This window comes from Rhamphochromis sp. 'chilingali' (assembly GCF_963969265.1).
Source record: "Rhamphochromis sp. 'chilingali' genome assembly, chromosome: 7".
Lineage (NCBI taxonomy): Eukaryota > Metazoa > Chordata > Actinopteri > Cichliformes > Cichlidae > Rhamphochromis > Rhamphochromis sp. 'chilingali'.
In genome coordinates this window covers 18,423,194-18,447,976 of record NC_137934.1, presented here as the reverse complement: position 1 = coordinate 18,447,976, position 24,783 = coordinate 18,423,194, and the positions used below count along the sequence as shown (strand labels likewise).

The following is a 24,783-nucleotide window of genomic DNA, read 5'->3' as shown; positions in this document are numbered from 1 at the left end:
AATACTGTGAAACAGTTAATCACCAATTAATATACTGAATGAAAGTACATCCTGAAGGAAACTATTTAATTAGTGTCTTGTTTGTTCTCAGAAGAGGATTGTGAGAAGGCCAACACAAATAATTATTTTGGCACTTGTGACTCTCCTTAATAAATCAGTGCTAACAGCAGTGAAGGGTAACACATTATGGCACATTAGTCATCTATTACTCGGCTCCAACCCAGCATGGGGCCGCACAGTGTCTGAACCCAAACACCAGATTAATGTTGGCGTTGAACTGGTAAGAGTTTGAGTGCTGGGGAGGAAATAATTGGATTGTGAGAATCCGGATAAAGAGATTTAGTGGAGGGAGGTGTTTAAAAACAGGTTTCTAAAGACAACTGCAGGGAGGTACAACACATTAACCTCACAATAAAGCAAAATTATCAAATCATCAATACAGCGATGACAGAAAAACTCAGAAAATCTTCCATCCATCTATTTCCTCACCTCTTATCCAGATCACATTCACAGCTACAGCAAATTTGGAATCTGAGTACCCAGAAAAGCCAATCAAGTACAGGGAGAGCATGCAAACTGAACAAAGAACGCCCCCAGCCTGTGGGTTCAAACCCAGGACTCCTTGCTGTGAAGCCACAAAGCTAACTACTGCACCACTGCCAAATCTCAGCAAATCTTGCTTTGAACCACACAGTTTTCACCTACCACACAAAGAAGCCACGACTGCAGCCCTAACATGTACATTAGTGGAACCATAACCTCACTGTTAGGTATGATGGCATGTTAAAGGGAATATTCTGCTCATTTCCACTTCCATTTCGCTTTTATTGGACTTGACTAAAGTAGCTTTCTATGTTATTTATTCAATACTGGGCTTTGGTGCAGCTCCTCAACCATGAAATGTGCCCTCCACTTCCCTTTAAGCAAGATTTCTTCTGATTCCCTGCCCCTCATAGACAAAAGGTTTGAGCAGCGGGTCCATTGGTACATTTCTTAATAAGTTGGAAGTCAGAAATTTTTTGTTTAGTCCCTGATGAACGTAGAAGGTCAGAGTAGACCACCATGCCCTGAGTTAGCAATCCAAGAAGGTGGCTGAATGTAATCAGTAGTAAAATTTAAACTTTGAATCTGTACTGCCAGCGTCACCAGATACATGCCACCACATCACCAAACCCTTTGTTAGGGGGTAAATGCCCATGTTCCATTCCATTGAGAAAACAAGATAATTATATTTTGGACACTGACGCTCTGGTGTTGCCGTAGATGGAAGTCTAAAATCTAAAAATTCCTGTTAATCTGTCTGGTAACTGTTGAAAAAAGTGAGTCTATCCAGCCAACAGACTAACTGTGCTATCCATAAATACTCACGGCCAGCTTAACCAAACAGATGATGGCAACTTTTGCAAAAAGTTTGTTTTCTGTCTTTGGTATTTGGCCATGACGTAAGCGTGACACTCTAAAATAACCCTCAAAAATCAAGAACCAGGATCTGTCCATTACACTGACCTACACCTACACTCAGCACAGCACAGAAAGAAAATCAGCAGCTATTTCGATAAACATGGAGATGATGTCAGAAAAAAAAAAAAACCCCTGTCACTCTGTTACAACAGGCTTGAGAACAACACTGATGAGCTTTCCTGGTTATTTATGACTCCACTTCCTGAGGGCTTCCAGAAAGGCTCGCACACCAGGCCCTAATGCATCATGCTGCCACAGGATGAGGCACAGGTTACACAAACCAGTGCACCTGTGATTGAATTCAAATCCATTCAGCTCTGAAACGCTAAAAAGCAAGGGGAGCTTTTGTGCTGACGAATGACTAAAATCCATTTCGGTACAAATCAAACAGAAATGGGCACAAAGTACTGTTTGCTCTGTATGAATAATAAATTAAACATTCTCACACTGAGTTTCTGCAACTGCTGTGCATCATTTCCATTACCTGGAGGGCTTTTAAAACACTGTATTGTACTGTATAATTTTCACATCATTCTCACATGTTTTTAGAAAAACAGCACTCCAACTCCAACTTTTTTTTAATGTCCTCGGGTGACTTAAATGAAGCTCATTTGCATAATTAATCAGAGGAAGTCACTATATTAAAGTCAGGAACCAAAGGAACATTGTTTTTAATCTGTAAAATTTTCACAGCAATATAATGATGAACTTTATTGCCACAAAGCTTTTTGTGCATTAGGGGTTTAGCTTGGTTTTGGTAACTGGACATCCTCTGGGTGTGCTAACTCAGCTACTGCCATTTAAACTGCATTCAGACCACGTAGGGCAATGGAAAAGATGTTCACCTATGACAAGAAAAAGAGGACAGTTTTAGGCGAAATGAGACCGGGTTGAATATAAATGGGACCGCTGAGCCTTCTGTCTGGAGGGGCTCACCCGTGACTCTGTGACAAGAGAGAGGAGCCTCCTGTGGGGAAGAGGAGCTGGCAGACAGACACACCCCCCGTGGGGGTCCAGAGATTTAACAGAGAATCATCCTGGGATTAAATGAAGAGCACAACAGTCAGAGACCGGATGAGAAAATGAGAAGTGGGGCTGAATACAAACCCAGGGAAGTGATGGAAACAGGGAAACTTAACCTCTCAGGTAAAAACCTTTTAGGAAAACTTGCTATTTTTAAAAAAAAATTCTTTAAAATACAAATAAAACTGACTTTTATGTCAAAAATTATGATTCAAAACAATAAATCTGTGTTTGTCACACTGTGACCAGAAACTGGAGATTTCCAGCTCCATATTTTAAGTAGCTTTCAATTATTATCTTATTTCCCTGATATTGAGCCTCAGCACAGCTGGTTTAACTCCTTTCCATTAAAGACAGCTTTCTCTTTATCGCCTGTGGCAGCCAAACACAAGATTTGGGGGCATTTTCACACCTTCAGTTCGTTTCCTCTGGTCAGAAACAGCTTCAGGGTATTTCTGTAGTTTGGGTTCTTTCTGCACACATAAAACTCAAAGAAATCCAAAATCACTACAAACCCACATGAGAAAATTTAGTCTGGTCATCTGACTGACCAGATGTTCTCAGGCTAAATCCCAGAATGCAACGCATGCTTGGCAAAGGGAAAGCATGTAGTTCAAACTGTCTGCATACACCTGATAACTTGGTCGGATCGAGGTCAGATCACCGCAAAACGAACCGTGAACTGGAGTTCGTTTGGAACCGGACTGAGACAGCTTTCTCTAAAGGATCCTGGCACGGTTGTTTTGGTCTGCATCTAATTGTGATTATAATATCCACATGTGCACAAAGGAACCACACCGACGGGAAAAACGATCCAGAGTTCGATTTATACTAAACGGCATAGGTGTGAAAACATCCTGAGAAGCAGGTGGATGGGAATGACAATAAAACTTTAATATTTTTACCTAAATATATATTATTAATTTTACAGTTTGTGCATTTATTTTATACACTACTGCAACACTGCTACTGCTACTAATGCACTTGTACCCTTTCATCACAGTGATACTTCAGTAGTTAATATTTTATCCTTTTAGAGCCATTGCCTTCTGTTTCAAATGTCTTGCACCATCTTTTCAACAATGAGAAAGGTGTGTACGCACAGCCGGAGCTGTGCGCCTCAGATGATCATATTAGGCATATCTGCTGTCAATGACATCACACAGGGCTGAGAGTAGAAAAAAAAAAGAAAACCAAGTGTTTAGAGCTGTGTGAAGCCTGAGCTTTTGGTAGAATAATCCCCTACACAGGCAAAGCTGAGATGATTTGGACGTGTGCAGAGGAGGCATAGTGGATGCTCTTCCTGTGAAAAAGACCTCAGAGAGGATTCATGGATGTAGTGAAGGAGGAGATGCAGAGGGCTGGTGTGACAGAGGAGGATCCTGGGATAGGATGAGATGGAAGTAGATGATCTGCTGTGTTAATCCTAGAGGGAGCAGCCATAAGGACTACAGAAGGAGACTACAGCTTCTTCAGACTACAGATTCTTTCCTTTTTTTATTTATAAAATATCACAAAGTAGAGAAAATGTTGCCCTTAATCTTATAAAGTGCATGAATGTACATATGCTTAGATATGAATATTTATATAAAGTTTTATTATCAGCGATGTGTAATATACATAAACCTTTTACTTTCTGTTTAATGTGTCGGTGACTCAGAACAAAACAGAGGTCCAACCTTTGCTCTCCAACCTTCAGGTAATCACACACACACACACACACACACACACACACACACACACACACACACACACACACACACACACACACACACACACACACACACACACACACACACACACACACACACACACGTATTTAGGTCAGACTTAAGGTGGGGCTGAGGGCAAGTAAACAGTTTGCCTCAATAAAACGCAGCAGTAACTGAAGCCTGACTTCAAGTCCTAACAGGCTACTCTCTGCACCATCCACAGACGCACTGCGCTCGTGGCAGGCAGAACAGGACACGTCCAAGTTACATTAGCTCCACAGTATTTGAGAAATATGAAACATCCATAACATGTTATCACATTATACCATCTTCCTCACTTCATTTGTGATTGACTACAATCGCTCATTTCTCTTACAGCTTTTATATCAAACTTAATTCTGCTTTTTTGATTCAACAGCACTTTAATGGAGTGCTGTGCCATCCCCGTCTCAACCTCTTTTGAACGGAAAATCCATGCACTTGAAAGAAATCAGTGAGACTGTGATGAAGGGAATCAGTGGAAAGCATCCTCACCCACTTGTGGTAGCAGTGCAATTGATTTTTGAGTACACGTATCAGGATGAATGCAAGTGTGATGGATGGATGTGACATCTGATTGACACACTGAGAGAAGGGCAATGACTGAACAAAAACAAGCAATGACTGAAAGATTATTTGGCTTCTGTTTTGTTTTATATTCCCTCTAAAGCTAGTGCTTGCAGCTTATGGAAGATAATTTTCTTATGTAATCTAGATAAACATACGACAACAGTGGGTGTGACTCCTGACTGACCAGAGGTCTGACAGTAACAAAAAGATTTCTAAAGTTAACTTAGAAAGTTCACAGCTCTCTGAATACTTCTGCTGCGAGTTAAAGCAAGCTGGCTCCTAACAGAGCAGTTTCTCAGACTTGGGATGTCCATACAGTGCCACGGCCCTGCAATAGCCTCAAGAGACTAATTAAGAAATCACAGATGGGGGGGACAGAGCACAGAGGGCACATCTGAATGAGTCAGAGTGGCCGAGACGTCCTGCTCTCATCCTCTCCTTATTTATTCCCCTTTACGCTCTGCGCAAATTTAAACCATGATCAGCTGAGATGATCCCAAGGGAAAGGTTGCTGTAGATAGGCTTACCGCATGCAGTCAAACCTATTTAAGCAATGGAAAGCAGTTCTTCAGGGGTCATATGCTCAGGATAAACAACAATAAATACGACTAAGAGGACGGAGCAAGCCCATGAAGCCTAATGCTTTACTTTCATTTTCAATTTGCACATTAGAAACTGAGCAGTGAAGCCACAAGATTTTAGTCAACTAGCTAATAACACGCTGCTTTTCAGCTCTACTTCTGTAACAGTCTGTTTCAGTGTTTTAAAATCAGCCAATAGAAGCGCTACAACACCTTCACCTGCTGACACATCAGTATTTTAAACATACACGAATGCAGATTTTTATCTGATGTTACAGAATCAGGATTTCAGAGTTGAGTGCAAAGCGATGTGTTTATTTTGATACATTTATCTTCTAATCAGTCTTTGAGCTGTTTTTCTAGAAATTCTGTTGACATGCCAAAAGTCCGTGTTTAACCTCTAAACATCTGTGAGATCACAGCTGCCAGGGTTAGGTAAGTGAAAATACCTCCCTGACTCTCCCAGTTTCAGTCAACTGACCTGAAACAGTTTCAAGGTGAGAGTCAGCACATGTCACTGGGCCTGAAAGGACAGCGAAAACACAAGATCCAGATGAAACTTGAGTAGAGATCCACTCCAGGCTCTGTAAGTTAAAGTCAGAGCGCTCCCAGGATACTAGAGGGACACATAACGATTTTTTCCCCTTACTCCCGAATAATTAACTCCATAATTCAATCATTATAATACATCAAATATTTTCGAATCATTACACACAAACTCTAAGTTTACAATCAGCATTTATAAATTAAAATTATAATCAATGTATTGTGCCTTTCAAATTGATTTTGAATCATTGAACAATAAACAGGATGCTACAGATGGCGTGTGCATTGTCTTCGTTTCACATTTCCAACATTCCATTCCTCAGGCAAGGTGGGGTGACCTGCCGAGATAGCCTTTCTCACACTACCCTTAAATCCAGAGAGGTGATCTGGTGACTGTTACGAGATGTCGATAGGCAAAAGGTTAAGCATTCTCATAAACTCCAGACACAAAGCAGAGCCAAGTCTTAAAGGAATAAGCTTTGCTGATGTTGACACTGGATCATCATGTGCCTGATCACGGCACTAAAGCAAAGATTATCCTGTTGACAATCCGCCGAATTATCGAGGAGAATTCTAAAAACTCAAAAATCTCACCTGCTTGTAGCATTAGATGTCAGGCTGATCACCGTTAAAAATAAAGAATTCATGAATAAATTGTGAAAAATGTCACGCTGACTAAGCGACCGACCTCGCCCTCACCGCAGAAGCTGAACCACTCACATGTCTAAAAAACATGTTCCACTTTCTGTTCCGCTATGTGCTTTTAAACATTCAGGCCACATACTGCAAAAACCTTTTTGCCTCCACATGCTAAGAGGATGCTTCTACTTGTCTGCAGCCTGAGATGGATAAGAGCCCACGGCAGCCTTTCATAACACAATCTGTGCATTTTAGAGCATGAAGAAGAAAATGTCTCAGCAGAAGAGCACACATGGCTTACTCTAAAGTCACACTGGATAGTGGGACTCTTTTCAGCAATTTGGTGTTAAGTGTTTGATGCAATTACACTAATGCCTGTGCTAATGATATGTGATGATGATGTGCTATATTTAGGGAGGTTCACTTTACTTTATTTGCATTTCATTTGGATCATTTCCCACAATTCAAGGGAACATTAAGCCTCAGCTGGCAGTTCACTGTGGTTCAAGCTGTGATAAACTTCTGAGAGGTGATGATGTGTTCCCTCTGAGATGATGTAGTCCAACACTGATCTGCTAAAAAGCTAAGGAAATAAAGTGAATCAATAAATCACACCCGCAGATTGAAAATGAGAGTAACTGGATGGATTTTTGAGCTACAAATCAATAAACACTTGGCAACTTGTTTACTATCACGGGGGCTCGGCATTCGCTAATGATTCGGTAACACTACATTTATAGCAACAACCCACATAAGTAAATCTTCAGCTTAGAACAAAAAATGACCTACTGTATCTGAGAAAACTGGTTTATGGGTGAGTGGGAAAGCCTCAGCACAGCCTGATCCATGTATATGTTTGTATACAACCTGCTCTACCCATCCATATACAAGTTTGAGACTCAATGGGTGGAAAAAGAGGTGAAAAAAAAAACTTGTAATCCCCCCTCCTGTTCTCTCTCCTGTCCTCTTGTAATCTGAGATTTTAATCTGCTTTCCATAGTAAAGATTATCCAGCAGCTCCCGTTTAGACGGCGGCCTCACACGCTCCGCAGAAAACAGAGCGGGGTGAGGACACAGATGTGCAAGGCTATAATCCTGAGAAAAAGACAAAAATAGTTTCTTTTCTTTTTTTAAAAAAGGACAGATTTAAAGGGCGAGGAAGAGGAAGTGATGAAGACAGAAAGTGTCAGACGAGGAATCAGTGAGAAGGAGAGAGAAACCCTGAGGTCAGTGTTTGAACTCCACAGGTGGACCATCGGAATCAGATTAGAGCTTCAAAAGAGTGCTCACAAGTTAAGGTCAGAGTATATCATGCAGCCTTTATGGGAACATCGGCCCATTTTTAAATTTTAATCGCACTGCACCGAGTTAACCATAACAGGCTTGGTCAAATTCAGACCCTTCATGAATAAATCACATACATAGTGCACGGCTTGTCCTGCATGGAGACATTTTAGTAACACACTGTAATAAAAAATAAAACATTTAAACCAGTCTTCTTAACAGCTTTAATTTGATAGAGTCAGAAATAACAGAGTTATAGAAACCTTGTGCCTTAAATGTATGAGAATCAAACAAAAGACAAAGTATGAATTCAACCTTTCCATCATATTTTTATCCTTCTCAATAATAAGGCAGGAAAATATCCAGAAACTGCAAAAACATGGGTGAAAATGTATTCCATTTAAAGATCAGATTATAACCGATTATGGAGTTTTAAGGTTATTCATGTCCAGTAGATGAAAGGAAAAGGTAATGTTGGTAATAAATTGCCACACCGAGGATCCTCAGTCATTCTTTCTGAAGGCATCAGAGCAGCTAACACATTTCTAACATACTGAAAATCCAACCACCAAACTAAAACAGAAGCCAGGTGTTTTCTTCCAAGGCAAAAAGTTATGGATTATGGATTTAGCAGGGTCCGGGCTCGTAAGTCCGGTTCTTTCAGGCTTTCTGTTATGGTCAAGAAGCAAACATCTTATTTCGTTATTTTCCTCTCAAGCTTTCCTGTCCAGCAGGCCATCCACCACCTAGCTGAAAGGGCAAATTTCCTCCTTCACATATTGCAATTAAGTTGCACAATCACGGCACATCCCATCAACTACAGCTTTCCATCGAAATCCTCCTTCTGTTAAAAGCCACATTACAAAAAGAACAAGCCAGGCCAGTTTAAAACTGCACATGTGGGTTTGTAGATCCAGATGAACTCCTTAACTGTTCCTTTCCTCAGGCTTCCTCCTCCCAGTTTTCTCTGCAGGAGAATCTCCAAATCTCACATGAGTGACGTTTATATCACACTCATTAAAACTAGTTTGTCATCTTTGGTGCTTTGAAACTCTGTGGCATCTTTCCAGTTATTTTAAAAGGGCAAATAATAGAAAGACCAGGACCTCAAAGTTGCACCAAGTTCAATCAGTTTAATGTCAAAGTGCTCAAAGACTTTCTTAGTTTTAACTTAATGAGTAAATATGGGAATGTCAGTGTGCAGCAGACTAAAAAAGCCATTTATACTCTGACGCTCCCCGTTTCAGTCAGTGACGCACACACTGCCAGTTTGGCTGATTATTTTTTCATGACTCTCTACAGCTCACCTCAGACAGTGTATGTTAAGAACAGCTTAAAGTCTGCTTTAGCATCTAAAAACGAGAGAAAGAACAATGTTTTTGCACTGCAGCCAGACAGCAGCATCGCCACTAGCTGTGATGATGAAGTTCATCGTTAATGCCAACAAGAACAAGTGCTGCTGTGAGACGTCACTTAAATCTGTTAAGCTTTGTTGGGCCAAGTATAAATGCAAACCAAAGGGCGACTGGAGAAAGTCTTTATCTGGAAAATAATAGAAGCAAAACCCAGAAAAGAACAGGAAATCAATATCTTTATTTATTTATAACCCACTAGGGTTAAAAAAAAATGAATCCAGTGCTGAAGTACCAAAACCAACAGATGCTATCCCGGACTCTCATGTTAAAATGCCCGGCTTTAACTGTGAGAATAACCCATGAGTTTTGATCTCTATTGCTAATTTCACCCTTTAAGACGACTGTACAGGGGGTGATTTTTATCATAACTGATCCACTTAAATACTGATAATCCCTGAAGTTGGGGTGGTAGCCACTTCACTCTCTGGTAACAGAATACCAATGACAGTGATAATGATGATGATTCTATGAATTTCTTTCGTAGAGAAGTGGCATTCCCTTTCTTAACCTTTTAACACCCAACATATTGAATATTACTACCAATCTGAATGTTACTGGTTCGAACCCTGGCTCCTCTAATCTGCACAAAAGCCCTATATCAGTAACTGTCCATTTAAATTTTAGGTAACTGAGACTCATTATGAGGAGCTCATGGAGAGATGCAAACTCTACAAATTATTGTGTATTCAAATGCCAACCATATCAAGGAAAGAGTTCAGTTACAGTCCACTCATCCAAAGGCCGATGCTCCATTTCTGGATGCCTCATTAAGAATGCTCTTCTGCATTTTAAACTCACACGCAGCAAAGTCTCTAACATACTTAAAAGAGCCGAGTACACCAAGATGTTGGCAGCAGTTCAAACCAGAGCCGTGGTGATACAACTCATCCTGCATAGTAGCCTTCAAAGGTGTCCACACATTCTGAATGCGTTGGCACACAACAACATGCAAACACCCCCCGACCGTGAATTACATAAGAACTGGCAGGTGAGTGGGGCAGAGACTCCACGGAAATAACTATGACTTTATTTACACACTGCGGAGCGTGTTTCACCAAGGCAGCAGGTCACACTTTGTTTTCATTGTGGCTTGTTCCAAATGGAATCAGCATTTTAATGCTAAAAACAATAGCGTTTATACTTATTCGTCTGAATCAACTAATCACTCAAACATCCATTTTTTAAAAAGAATATATTTTCAAGTTGATGTTGTTAAATAAATTTTGATGTGACCAGATTTCCTCAGTGCAGCATTTCAGAAGACTATAGCTTGCAGAATTATTAATCGTCACTTACTGGTTACCACAGAGAACAGGGCAGCCACACATCTTTACAACTTGCAAGACCACCTGAATTCTGATGTAAACCACCCCCCTGTGAGCGTTTCTATACTTCAGACCAATATCCTGTTCATTTCTTCATACAGACTAGGTACTTTCAAATCATTTGCGTACAGCTCAGCTTACTGACCATCACGTGACTCTAGACACAAGCAAATATAATAAAAACAAATGCCAGAGGCAGACTTTGAGGCCACTTATGTTGCAGAGCTAGGTTGGATTCTTTCAGCACGTTTGCAATAGAAATTGAGACACCTTACATAACAATCACAACAACACCAACATGAACAGATGTAGATCATGTCTTCAAATTGCTTGCACTGTCAGTCCAAAATGAAAAAAATAATGAAATTTGAATAATCTATAAGAAAAATAACCCATAAATCCATAAAACTGGAAGCTTTGCCTAAATAAATACTGATTTTTGCTCTTGTACATATGACAGTGTGGCAGAGTGCTGAACAACTACTCCACAACTTCTGAGCAGAAACCAGGCCACACAGGACCGACCACATTAATGCAAGACTACACCGAATAATTATTTTCATTATCAATGAATCTGCTGATTAATTGGTGACGTTCAACTCACCTCGGAACAGTAACAATTTTCTGCAAAAAAAGTAGTTATATTTCAAATGTAGATGGAGAGCTGAAATTGTTATTCAAAAATATCAGCAGATAAACATTTAATGTTCAAACATTTTTTTTGTCCAGACAACTCAAAAGCCCCAAAACAGTGAATGTGCAACAATATATAACAAAAACAATAGGAGAGAGGCCGGAATCAGCTAAAACGTAACAATCCAACAACAGCAATCATCACAATGTGCACAATTATTTCTTCACAGTAGAAACATATAGCTACACCATGTAGTGTTACATTACTGCAGGACTACAACGGGCACAAAGGCAAACAGCTACTTTGATTAATCTCTTAATAATCACACAATTGACCAGAACCCGTGAAGCTGCAAGTGTTCCTGACCACATGCAGTTTTTAGAAAATGGCACAGCTGTTGTAATTTTCCCTCTGTACACCAACACAGTGGGTTTTAAATCAAACAATCTAGAAGTGATTGAAGTGCCGACTGTCAGCTTTAATTTAAGAGGAGTGTTACGATAATAGTTTACAAATTACATTTGGGTTTTTTCAGAGTAACTGGAATCATTTTAAACATCAGGATCGTTTTTAACTGTTGCATGGAAATCATTTTAATTTTGACGTTTTATTGATAATTCAGGTATTTCAAAATAACAGGAACATTGTGGGGAAAGAAAAATCACCCTTTTTTTTACAGTGTAGGACCAGTGAACATGTACTCACTGTCCACATATTTATGGATCTCACTCCATTTCTGACTGAGCTATCACCACAACCCACTGTAATGAGGCAGGCAGCATGCTGTCCTCACTTGAAGAGATTGGAAACTAAAATGTTGGACAGGCTGAGCCAAATTTAAGTAGACAGCTAAATGCATGTTCTAACAGAGTGGAAAACCTGGCAGTGAATCGGCTTCATGTGATATGATTAATGAGGGAAAAGCCGTGTGCGTGTGTGTGAAACCAACACAGGACCTCTTTGATGGGTGCTGCATTTGTGTGTTAGCTAATCCACACCGTGTTACTCACACACCCGGCATCACTGCTGGTGTGTGTGTCTATTCACTGTCGGCTTAGCCCACTCGATCCCTAATCCAGCAGCACAGAGAGGGAGAGACGAAGGCAAGGAGATAGATCTGTGTACCTACATGTGAAAAGTCTTGATAATTTTCTCTCTTCTTATCAACTTTAAGCGCCATTTATTCATTCATACAGCAAAAAGACGGAAGCAGATTCCACCAGTTGCCCTGACAACAGACGCAACCGATTATAGCCGGCCTCGCACCTCGCCAGTGAAGCGAGTCAAAGGCGAAAACCATCATTCAGCTCTCATTCAGCAACACTCACCCCTCCCATTTTCTTCTCTCTCTCTCTCAATGGCCAAACAATGGCCTGGGCTCAGCACGGATCATCACTGCGATTTATGGTGCTAACGGGACACTTTGTGTGTCTGCTGGTCATAAAAGCAGGCTTTCAGAAAAAAGAAAAAAAAAAAAACAAAAAAAACCCACAGGTCTCAGAGCTAGAGCAACAAAAATACAAGGTCTGGTCAGAGCTTTTGCATTAAATCAGGTGCTATGACCAGCAGGGAAAAATCCATAAACACTCAAGAACAACAACTCATACCCTCTATTGTCTATTTCAGAGAATAAGATTACATTTGTCGCAGTAGTTGAAGCAGGAACAATCTTGCAGACAGAGAAAAAGTGGTGTTTATAGCACTTCTGCCAGCATATTACAACCTGTAGGATCACCTAAGCATGTGGGATAAACAAACGTTATAACATCTGCTGCTTTCCCTGGTAAAGGATGGAAATAAAATCCCTGTTGTCTATCTCTCTCTCTAGATACCCGCTGTGTATGTAGAGATGTACCTGGGCCAACACACCTCTGCTATTCCCTCAGTGCAATTAATGTTACAGCAGACCGAGAGACCACTGTGCTGAAACTGGAGAAGGAGCTAAATAACTTTGAGGACACCTGTGACTGCTACCAGATCAGACACGTCAGCGTGAAAGTATGAATAAAAGTAAAAGGAGGAAAACAAATTGCAGTGAGCGCTCAACGCTACAGAGATGGCTCACATTTTTTATTATTAAAGCAGTGGCAACAGTCTGTCACACACTCAGGGAGTTCTTTTTATGGTTTAATAAAGAGAAACAAGTGAGAAGACAATAATAATGTATGGATTCAATCACTCAGGCTGGAGAACTTCAGGAGAATAAATATAAAAATATATATTTTGTTCTGTTATGTGTCAGCCAGCAGATATTGAGCTAAATCCCCAGAGATGGATCTAACGAATGCCACACTCGTTACAGCTGACTGATTTATGGAATCTTTTTCTATTAATCAATTTTTTTTTTTTTAAATGCGGAAGGCTGCTGCTACAGGTTGGTGTAGAATCAGCAGTAATGTGGCTACTGGACCAGACTGTTGAGGTGAAAGCATTCGATTTAAAGGTTCATCTACATTCCAGCCCTCTCCTACGGTCATGAGCTGTGGGCAGTGACCGAAAGAATGAGATTGCTTGGCTCTGTGATAAGGTGAAGAGTTTAGTCATCCACAGGGAGCTTGGACTGGAGCCATTGCTCCCTAGCATCAGAATAAATCAGCTGAGGTGCTTCGGCCATCTGATTAGGATGCCCCCAGAGTGACTTCCTTTGGAGGTTTCTGAGGCACATCCACCTGGGAGAAGACCCCAGAGCAGACCCAGAACTGGGACAAGGGTTAATATATCTTACTCAGGAAGAACTGGGAAAATTAATATCCTGCTTATGCTGATTTAACCATGATCCCACTGCGATAAGTGGAAGATGAATGGATGTAGTCCTAAAGCCAAAGATAGTATAGCCAAGTAAAAAAAGAAAATGCTTGCTAGGTGTCTGTGATAAATGACGCAACCATTAGCTGATTAATTGGTTAGTTGGTCCCTGGAGAATACATTTTGATTAAACTGATTAAATAAAAGTTACTTTTTTATTAAAATTGCCCATTTCAGTCACTAAATAATCATAATTTCATCATTTCTTCAACTATTAGAAAATATGATTGACTTATTGTATTCTATAAACCATTTCCTGCTATCTTTTTTTTTTAGGTCAAACCAACAAATTATAGGCTACAATGGTAAATATTAAACGTAAACATTGGTTGCTCCCTTGAACTGATTTCTGTCCATCAGATTTAAGGCTTAAACAATAAAAACTGTACTCCAAGGAATATGTACAAGTCTTGAGAATGACTGGAAACATTTAAATGAAGAAAAAACTGCGTGTTAAAAAGGATATATTTATCATTAAATCTGGCGTAAACTATCTTTTCTTTGGTGTGCAGTCATCCAGCACTCAAGGGAAAGGTCTACGCATGACGCATTTCCAAACCAAAATAAACCAAATGCATGAACAAACTTGATTTAACTGTTGGCAGACCTGTCATATTTTTAGCAATAGTAAATAAATACCTGCTGTGCCTGTGCCAAAAAATGTGGAGTTAAACCTTGAGGAAGACAATCCCCTTCTCTTTGCAGACACGAGAAAAAGAAGACTTGTAAACAAACGCTGCCTACAGGGAATACTGTCAGGAGCTCGGAGAAGGAAACACACCTTATCCCCTTCCTCTGGATCAAAGACACAAACGTCCAACATGAAGAGGAAGAAATATCTCCCTTTGAAAGTGATCTTGTGAGCAAAAGGTACTTGATGCAATAATCATAAACCTCTGTGCTTTTTCTTCTTGCTGTATTACAGTTAGACGTTAAACTGTGAAAAGATAAATCCAAAAATTTAAGTCAAGTGACCAAAGAATAAAGAAATATTTAAATCTAAAAACAAAAAGTCGAAAAGACAAAATTATCTGTGCAAATACTAGTGACGCAGGCGAAGAAGGAAAGGTGTTATTGAGGGAAATTGTGCAAGCTTCAGTGTTCAGACACTATACTCTTCAGCTACTAAGTGGAAAAATGTGCTTGAGGAAAGTGAATGAATATAACCTGTTAAGGAGCCTTAGGGAAAGGCTGTAAACTATGTCTGCGCCAGGCTGGATGTGAGGCATCGCTGGAAAGATCCTCAGTCGACCACAAGTATCCCCCGAGTGTTGTCAAATATAGGATAACAAGCGAGGATGTGGCGGTTTGCCTCCGGTCGCTGAACAGCTCACGAAAGGTGTCATGGGCTGAAAAATGCCTCGGTGTACCGGTGTACCACAGAGACGAGGTCCACAGTTGTGTATATGGGTGTCAGCTGGCCCCCAAATAAGAAAAAAAATGGTGTTACCATTTTTTAGCTCTTTAACCAATCAAATTAAACCAAACTGAATAAGAAAACAGTGTCGCCTCTACACCTGTGAAAGTCATGGCTGTATAAAAGGCGAAGAAACTCATTTTATGTTAACAAGTGGCAACTTTGTGGGGCCGAAAAACAAAGCAAGGCAATCACCAAACACTCCGATTTTACAATGTTTAACTTTAGAGCAGGACAAAACATGTTTACAGCCCTCTACAAAAAAAATTTGCTTTGACCTGTTTGCATTGAGCCCTCCTTCATAACTACTCTACTGTGAGTGAATTTTTTTTAATCCATTCTCATCCATTTGGATACTAGCAAGGTTGTATCAGCAGAGCAAGCCATAGCCAACCAGCATCTGCAGGAGAGTGATCTCACAAAAAACTCTTCTGTGAGGTACAAGTCACCAAGAAGTCTGAGCGTCAGTTTTGGTGAGTACTCAGTCATCTTGTTAGACTGTCTACCAAAAATACTCACTACACAAATTCTACTCACACTACATTTAAATTAAACCCATCTGCCACATTCTAGCAGACCTGCAAGGTGTATTTACTTTCTGCACAGACAACAAGACCAGTTAAATGCTCGGCAAATGATCTTGCTCTCTTAGCTGCTGTTCAGTCGAGCTTTTTCAATGTGTATGGAAATCATTTGGCAAAGTTGGAAAAATATTTATAAATCTGATCTTCCCAAATCCTAACTCATAAGCAAAGCATCTTAAAACAAACCCTTCTTTCAGACTGTGCTAAACCCAAACACAAGCTATGAAATGGTACGAAGGTATTCGGTTGCATTCAAACCACACATCTAAATATTGTCAATAACATGGCGACAATGACTTTGAGGCTTCAAATGCAGGGTGGGTGTAGTCATTGTGGCCACAACCAGCTTTCACATACAGTCTATGGCTGTCACACAGATCTTAGCATACAAGTCAGCTTGATGTTTTTGTAAAGGACTTCACAAACTGAATCATGGAGGAATGTTTTTTCATGTCATGACATGTAGTCACAGGTTAAGGATTAGGAGGATTAGCACTGCAATCAAGTCAGCGCGGCATGTAGATAGCACTGTATGGTCATTTTACCCTCCCTCTGACAGGATGCCCCTGTCATTGAGGAATTTAAATGCACTTCCGAACAACAATAATTTCCGTTTAGGTTCTTATCTACACCACGAAATTTGTATATAATGGCAACACGTAATGACTTTACCTGAAATCAGTAAAACTGCAGACAGACCTGACAAACCTGCTCCACCACTAACTTCGTCTGTGGGCATGTATACGCTATCCTATTCCTTTAAAAACTGTCAACATTATGTGTCCAGATAATAAAACAATGCTGAAAGAACTTAAAACAGGGGTGTCAATCCCACAGTTTGGAGGCTAGAATTGAGCTGCCGAAGGGTTCGGTGCAGCCACTTTAATATTTAAAGAAAAATGCACTAATTTCCTGCAAAAGGATGGAAAATTAAAAGTATTTTTACATCTCAGACAAGCTGCTTGAATAATAAAGATTTAAAATACTATAAGTGAAGATTCTGTGACTTTTTACTGTGCACTAATAATTGCCATGACCATGTAATTACAGCCGACTCAATGAATGTATATTAGTGAGACAGATTGATGACATCTCAGGTAGTTCTACCCGAGGCTTGCTCGGGTAGAACTACAGAATATTACCTTCTGTTGTTCCGACTTTGCTGCTAGTCCAATTTTAATTTCAGTAAGGTTTCCAGTAACTATTGAAACAAGACTAACCTGATTAAACAGTTGCAGTTCAATCATTCTCTCTTTCGGCCTCCAGGTTGCGGAAAACAGAAATCAACCTAACTGAACAGATAGGTTTCTTCTTCTTTTCCAAAGTTTGTGAGTAATCATGTCAAATAATCAAGATCTCACTATTGATCAAAATAACTGACGATTGATGTGAAGAACATGTGAACATATTTTATTTAACAGCGATAATCCCAAATTCCCCTCTAATAACCCCAATAACCCTTAAAGTGACTGATTTCAGATCAGATGCTGTTTTGAGTATTAATCACCTGCCTTTCCTGTCTCTTTAGGGGCTACAGGCTTCATATCAGACTCATAAATAATGGAGAAGAACATGAAAAAAAAGGCTCAGAGAATCTCCTTTCTTCCATATTCACACACTTATTACGAGTCTACATTGAAGCTGTACTGACTTTCATCATATTCCGCAAAAATCTACCGTGTGACTCTCTAGTGACTGAGTTTTCCAGCTGGGCCAGATTTTTTAGAAAGGTTTTACAGTTTTGGCTTTTGGATAGGGTAGATAACATTAAGGGTAAAGACTCAGGGAGTATTACATTGCATGAGATGTTTTAGGCTATAATGCAGAGAAAAGAAAGCATGTGGGTTAGATCCTATTTCTGCTTAACTGCTTTCCTTTTTGTTTTTCCAGCAGTTTGGCGCACGCCTTATTGCCAGATTGTGATGATTATTAAAGGTAAAAGCTGGTAAAAGCAGGCAGTCTTGATAATTATAGGCCTATAGCTTCACCCAGCAGACTTCAAGACAGTTGTGTGTAGCTACAAGACTTAAAACTTTAAAAGCAACATGAAGAAATCCAATGCATGCTGAATGCTTCTGAAAATCTTTGTGGGTTTATTGAGTATGATTTAGAATCCCACGCTACCAGTTCCAGCTCAGGAAACGCTGGTACAGATGTGTTTCAATTTAAATTCATAAGTATGAATTCATAAGAGGCCATCAAAACAATGGATAAAATAAATAAAAACTTCAGCTTCCAATTTAGCTGATCTCTCTATAAGACATATACAGATATTTTGACAGTAGTTTCTTTAGATCCTGGTGATAGTTTAAATCAAAAACAAAAAACAAAAACAGGAATGTATCTTTTTTACACAAGTTATTATGTAGGGCTTTAACTAGTATGGACCTATTTGAGTACAAATTGAACTGTATGTGAGTTTGACACCCCTACAATAAACGAAAGGTTTCATCTACTCAAGCATAAAATACATTTGTGTTTATCAAATAGCCATAAAAAACGGAAAATTGACAGACTAGTTTTCCCACTGGTATGCATCATGTCTGGATCAATAAAAACATCCCGTAGTGGAGTCAAAATTGCTTTAAAATTTTATTACAATAAGCTCCGTTCATCTGAACCAAACTCCATTAAGAAATCTGTCAATTTAACGCTCCCTAACACATCGTCAATATGATCAATAATCCATTTTTTAAAAAGGTAAACATTTCGGAAAATAATCGATTAAAGTATCAGACTAGTGCCGAATTCAAGAAAAGCTCCAAATGTTAAATAATGAGTGTGTAAATATTTTGTTTATGTACAGGATACACACAAATTCCAACAAGCAGGGGAAAAACTGGATTTTCTAAATGAAGTGTGACAAGGCAAGTGAACACAATACATGACGGGACTAGTCGGCGAAAAGCTGACTGACAGCTGTTGGAAAGAGGAGGAACGCCAATTCATCCCAGTGACAGAAACTCGACGGTTATAAATAACTTATAAACTCTGGGGTGGAGATTTAGGCGGTCAGACAGCAAAACCGACAGTTTCACAGACGTTAGCTCGCTAACTGATTTCGTATTAGCAGAAAGGACATATTTACCATTTTACCGCCGCTGATTTGAGCGTATCCCTACTTCCAAACTTTTCTCCCCAGCAGCAGAGCCAGCTCCGGACATAATCTTCGGGCTCACACTGGCTCCCCTGTGCCGTTTCTCTCCGTGTGAAAATTAACCGTTAACACCGTCTGTGAACCACATGCCATCGGGGTTCCCTCGTCCACTTGATGCTGCTGCTGGAGGCCGACCAACGGCTACAAGCAACGGTGTGGTCCCCTCTCCTAACCAGCCCGCCGCGATAATCTTCCTAAAACCGGCGAGCAGTGGACACACAGCGTGTAACTACGCCCCGCCCACATTTTTACACAGAGGGAGGGGCTGGGAGGCATATCGAATACTCCCACTCTTATTAATTTATAATCCGAAACAGTGGGCCTCCTTGGTCTACCAGTGAGATCTGCTGGCTCTTTTTTTTTTTACTCTCAACAATAGCTTTATCAATATTTAATCATAATTAATATCAAGCATAACACAGTCCCAAAAGGAAATAAAGAAAAGTTTTCCTCTTATTCTGGGCTCCTTTATCTAATGGAAATTCTGGCCCAGGAAAACTAGGCCATGGGTCATCAAGTTACAAACAGGCTGCAGGGCACAAATGTTTGATGAAGCCTTTTTTAAAACATAAATAGTTAAAATCCTTCAGACTTTCCCTTATTCATTGGAGATGTTGTCAACCGGCTATTGAGCATGAGAGTGGTCACATGACTCAAAATCATCAGGACTTCCTCCTAATCATCCAACCACATCCAGTAGATTAGTGTCCTTCCCTGAGCCTGCTTCTGTTGGAGATCTCTTCCCGTTACAAAGGAGTTCTTGCTCCCCAGTGTCACCAAGTGCTTTCTCATGGCAAATCAGCTAATTCGAGGGATTTTGTCCCTTTTGAAGTCGTACTCACAGTTGCAGCAACTTGAGAACCCATTTCGGTGTCACATTAAATGATAAAGATTTTTTTCCTTAAAATGTATCATTTTTATGATATCAACATAGTGTTTTTGATCATTTATATGTCTATGTGACAAATATGCTTGTAAACAAATTTTATGGTGAGCTCAGATAAACTTTCCTCCTTCAGCAGATAAATATGTGAAACCCATGACAGAGAGCAACAATCCACAGTAGGAAAATCTACATAAAACATAATTTTGACAGGACGATAAGGGGGCTTTATTCTAAATATAAGCATAACAACAATATACCGATGCAGTTTAATGCACAATATGCAGCAGATCTGCCACATATTCATCAGTCAATATTCATCATCAATCTTCATAGGAAGATTACAATGTGAGTTCTGTATATATACTGTATACAGTATATAATCCAGACCAGCACCACAGCGACACTAACTTCAATAATTAATGCACTGTATATTCAAATGATTAACCCTGTCAAGGTAGAAATTAGGGTTGAGCTGTTAGATTGATGGGATTAATCTTTTCTTTTTCTTGCCAGTAAAACTGACGTCAGAATGAATCCTCTCCAGATCTGTTTGAAAATATAGAAAACTCCTCTGCTGTGACTAATAGCATGTGTCTGATTTAGTGTTTTACATAAAATGGTTGAAATAACCCATCTGAGCCTCCGTTCCGTATGGAAACCCTACAAATCTATGCAAATATTCTTCAAATGACCAAACAGACTTTATTAATAGTGCATGTGAAGCGTATTTGAGTTATCGCTGGTAATGTACTTGTAGAATACATTACATTGTGAGAGACTGATTGCATATGAGTGTAAAATTATCAGAAAAAATAAGTTTCTATGCTGCTCGGTCCTTTCACACTAATAGAAGTTTCCAGTGCAGGCTATTCTTACCCTTTGTGAATTTGCCACCTTTAACATGACCTGTGTTTTGCCAAAGTTCTTGTTTACACCTAGTGGAAACACAGTCACATGGATAATGTGATAGACATGACACCGGTTAGATGAATTACTCCTCAAAGGTCTTGGGATTGATTCATGAATGATTTAAAGGCACAGCAGCTCCAGTCTGGCCCCACTGATAAAGAAACCAATTAGGATGATCCGTGGCCTTGTCATGTGATCTGAGCCTACTGATAGTTTTCTGTCAAAGCGGACATTAAGAATTAATCCCTGCAATGTAAGTCCTCTGGCTGGCACTCGACCTCGCCCTGGACCTCCAATCTGGTGAAAAACACACCAGTATCCTTGCGGCGTCCCACTCTTCTGTCATTCTTTATCACTTTCTTCTCCCTTATGCGCACATGGACCTGAAGCCTAGTTTATGAGGATGCTGGGTGAGTCAGCGGGCTGTTAATCACCGTGACAAGTGTGTGTGCTGACAGGTTGGACGCCGTGAGGTTCGGTGATTCAGCCTGCAGGGGAGAACACAGCACCTGGCACTGAGGCAGCCTGCAGGCCACGAGCCCCCGTACTGAGGTGCAATGTGTTCCAAACAAATCACATCGCCTTATTTCCACGAGCGTGCACGTGCATCTTGGGGTCGTCATTGTATAGCTTCAGGATGAATCAATCCTGATGCACTTCCACTCCATTTCCCCTGAGTATTGACATACAAAATCCATTTGTGTGAAAAAGAGATAGCAGGCAGAGTTAATTGTGACATTTAATTAGGCACAGATTGGTGGCCTGTTTGTACTTTCGAATTCATTTGATTCAGGGCAAGCTTTATCTACAAGCTCACAAGCCTTTAAATACCATTAAGAGCAGACCTAATGGATATGTCCAAACTTGTGACACTTGCAAGACTGTAACAGAAAAACAGGTTAAGGAAGTGTTTCGATTTACTGCAGGAAAACCTCAAATGTATCCACATGGACACACGCATGCACTCTGTCTTTATCTAAATATCTCCTTTGACTTTTAATAAGTGAGTAATAGAGCTACAAATCCAGTTATGTTTCCAAACCAGAGTCAGGTTACATCATTTTTTAAAACTCCAGCATGTAAACCCCAGAGTTTCATATCATAAAATGATGCAAAACTTATTTTTGTGTCAAGGAAGCAAATATTTACATAATTTCTGCTGTTAATCACAAGATGCCATTGTTCTCTTCCCCCTCGAGCACTGGTCTTCCTGCTTCACTTCCTGCCTCCATCTCAGCTGGGGTATAACTTTAACCTCTGATGTACCAGAAACCTCCGGTACACTGATAACAGTCTGCGCTGTTTACTGGAGGTGAGTCTTTGGATTGCTTGGGTGAAGCAGGCTCCAGTGAGGCTTTTCAGGAACTGACTGAGGTCAGAAAATGATGCAGCCGCTCTGGAATGTTTAGCCGATGTGGTCGTAAAGTTCTAGTATTCCGCTGGTAGTTGTGGAATGTTTAAATTATGTTCACATGAGATTAGGCTGTTCTCAAGAATGAGTAAAAACTGGGCTCAGAGTATTCTCTTGAAACCATTGTCTGTAGAAACCATGCGCAACCTGACAGCTCGCCCAAAATGTCTATCGCCCCCTGGTGACTGGCTGCAGTAAAGGTCATGAACCCTGCCCCTTTTAAAGATGCCTACTGGCATTTACATCAGTCATCACATTGATTTGGGTTCAAGGGGTCATTTTTCCTCTCAGTTTGTTTTTAATTAGTAACTTGGTGCTCTAAAATTGGGGTATAGCTTCATGATGAGTGGCAGCTGCAGTAATGGAAAAACTTGCACATTTTTATTCAGCATTTCCAGACAGAGTAGGGTCACTGAAGGAGATCACAGCTGTCTGTTTCAAACTGAGAGTGTGAGTTGTTCTCTAGCAAACTGGACTAACCAGTACAAGGGCCTGAGGTACTGCTGCACTTTTATGTTAAGTTAAATATGGGATTTCTAAGCTAATCAATAAATTAACATCCTTAGCTAGCTAGCTAAGGCAGTCATTGGCTGAAACCCTGAAGGGATCAGAAGTGAAACGTGAGAGGAATTAAAGAAGATAGGGTCATAATTTTCACATTTGAAGCATCACTACATAGCTTGTGCGGAAAGTGGAAACAGGGGCCTCTGTGGCCACAGTCGGTAATTACAGGATTCTGGAGAAGTAATTTCCTGTGCAATCCTACGATTACATATTACAGCTATGTCAGATGCCTTTTGAGGTTTTCCCTAACGTTTTCTGGTTGTTAAATGTGATCAGATTTGAATCTGTGATCAGTGATCAGATTTAAAGTCCACATTAGGAGGTAGGATAAGTCCTGGGTGTATCAGGTAAAGGAACCTGGTTTACATTGCCTTTGGACTTTTGGATTTAATACTCATTTTTTAATTTTTCCTTCTCACCTTTTTGGTTCGGATGGCCGTTCAGAAGAACAACCATCCGGACTGCAGAGGCAGCAGAGAGATACATTCCAGAGCATTCATCGAATGTATCTTTCATCATCGGTTAGGAAAAGCTTGTGGATTGGCTTAAGATATGCCTAAATGGCAAAACTACACTACTAAGAAAGGGTACAATGCTTTTAACTGCAACAAACATAGAATGATCATTTCAGCTCAAACCAGAAATATAAGGTTGCTTTCAACTCATTGCATATTGTAGTTAGTCAGGATCCATTGGCATCACATTTTATTTCACTGGGCAGTGCTTCAGTGCAACTCTTTAACATAAGGGTCTTCACATCTAAAATAGATTACATTACAGTTAAATCCCTTCTTGCTTTATAACTATTGTAACTGTAGTAAAGACTAAGTAAAGATGAAAAAGTTGCAGCAGAAGGTGAAAGTTTACCATGTATTTTGTGTATTTTGAACCAAACCATATCATTTAATATACCTAACCACATAGTTTTGGTCCCTAACCACACAGGAACTCAAAAAGTTGAAATATTGTTGTGCTAGACAGGTCAGAAACTCCTGTCCTGTGGGTGGAAGTCCTGTGATCATTGTCACCGTCATACTTTCTTACGGAGACTTTGAATTTGCTTTTTAATACTTGTGGAGAACCACCCTACATGTCAAAATAATAAAATGTGTGATGCCAAGAGAATCTGACCCATCTACAGTACGTGATAAACTGAGAATAAGAATGTCTCTATTCTACTTTCCACAGCAACAGTCAGCTCGGTGTTACGTGTGCTTCAGCTGAATGATATTCATTAGTTTACCCACTGTTAGTACTTATTCACCCCCAATAACTCAAGGGCATTTAATCATTGTCACAAGAAGCAATATAAAAAAGATGCAACTCCCACTGAAAACTGCCACGTCAACACAATACAAGAAAATCAACACTATCATGAAAACGAAGGTCTACCACAACATCTTACTGCAACATGAAATCCCTTGTGCCCTGAACCTGTCACAGCGCGGTGCGCTGGTGTGTTAGTTAGAGCAGGCCAAGAGCAGACAAAGGCAAGGAGACGTGACATGACTTAACAAAAGGCGAGCCTTTATTATGGCTGATGACAGAAGGCAAAAACAAAAGCTAAGACGAGTGCAGGCAAGACAACTAAACTGGAAAACAGACTAAGAAAAACCCATGAAACTGAGATAAAGCTATGAAACTTCAAGAACTAATTCTATGACTGTGAGAACTGTGCCGACTATGACGAGGCATCACTGGGAAGGTTACACAGATGACGTGACACAGACTGAATGAAACACAGAGACTAAATACACATAAGGGATGATCAAGGGAAGTGGCCACACATGGGAGCACAGCTGACACACATGAAACTAATGA

General features: G+C 40.1%; 1 protein-coding gene across 2 annotated transcripts in view; it reads right to left on the bottom strand.

The window, feature by feature from the left end:
* The window catches only part of tmcc3 (transmembrane and coiled-coil domain family 3), a 135,778-nt gene that overhangs the window by 16,246 nt on the left and 94,749 nt on the right, over positions 1-24,783 (bottom strand). Inside the window, exon 1 of one of the 2 annotated variants that reach the window (XM_080887816.1) lies at positions 19,124-19,397. The exons of the other annotated variant lie outside the window; for it this stretch is intronic. Within the exon in view, the coding sequence (XP_080743942.1) occupies positions 19,124-19,126 (3 nt within the window). The 5' untranslated portion in view covers positions 19,127-19,397. Of the gene's footprint in view, positions 1-19,123; positions 19,398-24,783 lie in introns of those variants that run through there. 2 annotated transcript variants of the gene reach the window in all.